The sequence below is a fragment of the Triticum dicoccoides genome, chromosome 3B (genome assembly GCF_002162155.2).
Source record: "Triticum dicoccoides isolate Atlit2015 ecotype Zavitan chromosome 3B, WEW_v2.0, whole genome shotgun sequence".
In the NCBI taxonomy this organism is placed as follows: domain Eukaryota; kingdom Viridiplantae; phylum Streptophyta; class Magnoliopsida; order Poales; family Poaceae; genus Triticum; species Triticum dicoccoides.
The window spans coordinates 10,266,125-10,268,265 of NC_041385.1; the positions used below are offsets into that span (position 1 = coordinate 10,266,125).

Genomic DNA, 2,141 nt, shown 5'->3' on the forward strand with positions numbered 1-2,141 from the left:
GGCGATGGAGTCAAAAGTACTCCACTATGAATCAATGAAGCAGGCAAATGTGCAAAAAAAAAACATGCGCTTACAATTATGTTCCTCAATGTTTCTAGAACATGGATATGCAATAGTCAACCTTTTATCTCACACTTGTAGGTACTTGAAAGAGAAGACATCATGAATACATTGACAAAGTAGCAATAATGAAATTGATTAAGAGGACGGCTTATATCTATACCATATATAAGTTTGTGGATGGAAACCACGGTGTTGTGACCCACAATCGAGTATATACAAGGAAGTACTCACAACATATACAAAAATATCTTAACATTGATATCTCATAGTAATAGATGCAGCCGGTTAAGAAAAGCAGTAGATGCTTACAAAAGATATACAAGTACTCACAATTACTATCCTAACCATAATTGACCGATTACGCTAATTACGGCAACCGTTAGATATGAAAGATATGGAGAGGATGGAGAGGAATAATGTAGATATTTGCTTTGCCGAATCATAAAAAATACAACCTCCGTATCAAAATGTAAGACATTTTTTTACGCTAAACAATGATATAACATAGTACATGCAGCTGGTTGGGGCATTATGACAGTAATGTGCATATATCAAACCATTTTGGCTCGTTTATCATGAAGAGCTAGTACTACTACGTTAATGACGGTGGCAAGTGCTACTATCCAGGACCGGTCAATGACGAAGCCGTAGCTGCCTCGGCCCCTTTTCTTCTTGGACCTCTGCTCTTCTCCTCTCTCTCTCACAACTCCTGCTAGAAAAAAGTTCTTTTTCCCCAAAGTCCGGCCAGCCAGGATGCAGGGCGCCGCCGTCGCCGTCGAGGGGAGGAGCAGGGCTTCGCCGGACAAGGCCGACGAGGAGAGCGCCAAGAAGCCGCGCCTCGACCTGCCCGACGCCCACTCCGTGAAGCAAGAGCTCGTCGCTCCAGATGCGGCCGGAGGAGGAGACGGAGGCGCCATCGTCGCGGCGGCGTCGGCGTTCGGCCCGAGAGAGGAGCTCGCCGTGAGGATCGACAAGCGCCTGCTCCACTGCCCCCTCTGCACCCTCCCCTTCAAGCCCCCCGTCTTCCAGGTTCTTCCCTTTTTTCTTCCACACTCGCTCTCGGTGCCGTGCCGCCCGGTGAAACATCCATCCTTTCCTTCCTCAAGAAGATGTGCTGATTCACCGACGGACTCCGATCTGTGTTCCTGCTGCTGCTGCAGTGCAAAGCGGGCACCTGGCCTGCGCCGGCTGCGTCGCCCAGCTGCCCTGCGGCCAGTGCAAGGCGTGCGTGGACGGCGCCGGCTTCTTCGACCCCTGCCCCGCGCTGGACGCCGTCGTGTCCTCCACCCGGATCGAGTGCCCCAACGCCGGCTGCAAGCGGTACGTCACCTACCACGAGGTCGCCGAGCACCACACCGCGTGCCCGCACGCGCCCTGCCGCTCCACGGAGCCCGGCTGCGGCTACGTCGGCGCGCCGCAGGCGCTCGCCGGCCACCTCCACACCGTCCACTCGGTGCCGGTGCGCGCCGTGCAGTACGGCAAGGCCAGCCAGCTCCGCGTGCCGGTGTCGGCGCCGCGGCTGGTGCTCCTCGGCGACGACGACAACCGCGTGTTCCTCCTCACCGTGGGCGCGCTCGGCGCCGGCGTGACCGCCGTGTCCGTGGTGTGCGCCAGGGCGAGCGCGGCGACGCGGCCCCGGTTCGCGTGCAAGATGTGGGTCAACCTGGAGCCGGCCAAGTGCGGCAAGGAGGACATGGTGCTGGTGGACATGCACATGAGGAGCAGCTCGTCGCCCGGCGCGGTGGTCGCCGCGGGGGAGCCGACGTTCCTGATGGTGCCGCCCATGTACCTGGTGCCAGCAGCAGCAGCAGGGGACGGGGCTGCGTCCATGGAAGTTCCCCTGCACATCCGCATCCACAAGCTCTCCCCTTGGTCCGACGCATTGGTGTGATTAGGTCCAGCACTCACTCAAGGCAGTTCGTGGTTGCTTAAACTAAGTATTTGGGTGATGTTTATTAGCAGATGCAGTTCAACTTTGATGCTAGTCCTACCTAGTATTAGTCAACTTTAATGTCGTTGTAGGAGGATATTATGCTTTGTGCTAATCCTGTGGTGAAATGCATCTTACTTCCGTGTTA

General features: G+C 55.4%; 1 protein-coding gene across 1 annotated transcript; it reads left to right on the top strand.

The window, feature by feature from the left end:
* Nucleotides 1-816: 816 nt before the first annotated feature.
* Nucleotides 817-2,141, top strand: LOC119279067. The gene is made up of 2 exons (XM_037560475.1): nt 817-1,174; nt 1,224-2,141. Exons 1-2 carry the CDS (start codon nt 817-819, stop codon nt 1,952-1,954), a joined length of 1,089 nt encoding a protein of 362 aa, XP_037416372.1. The 3' UTR covers nt 1,955-2,141.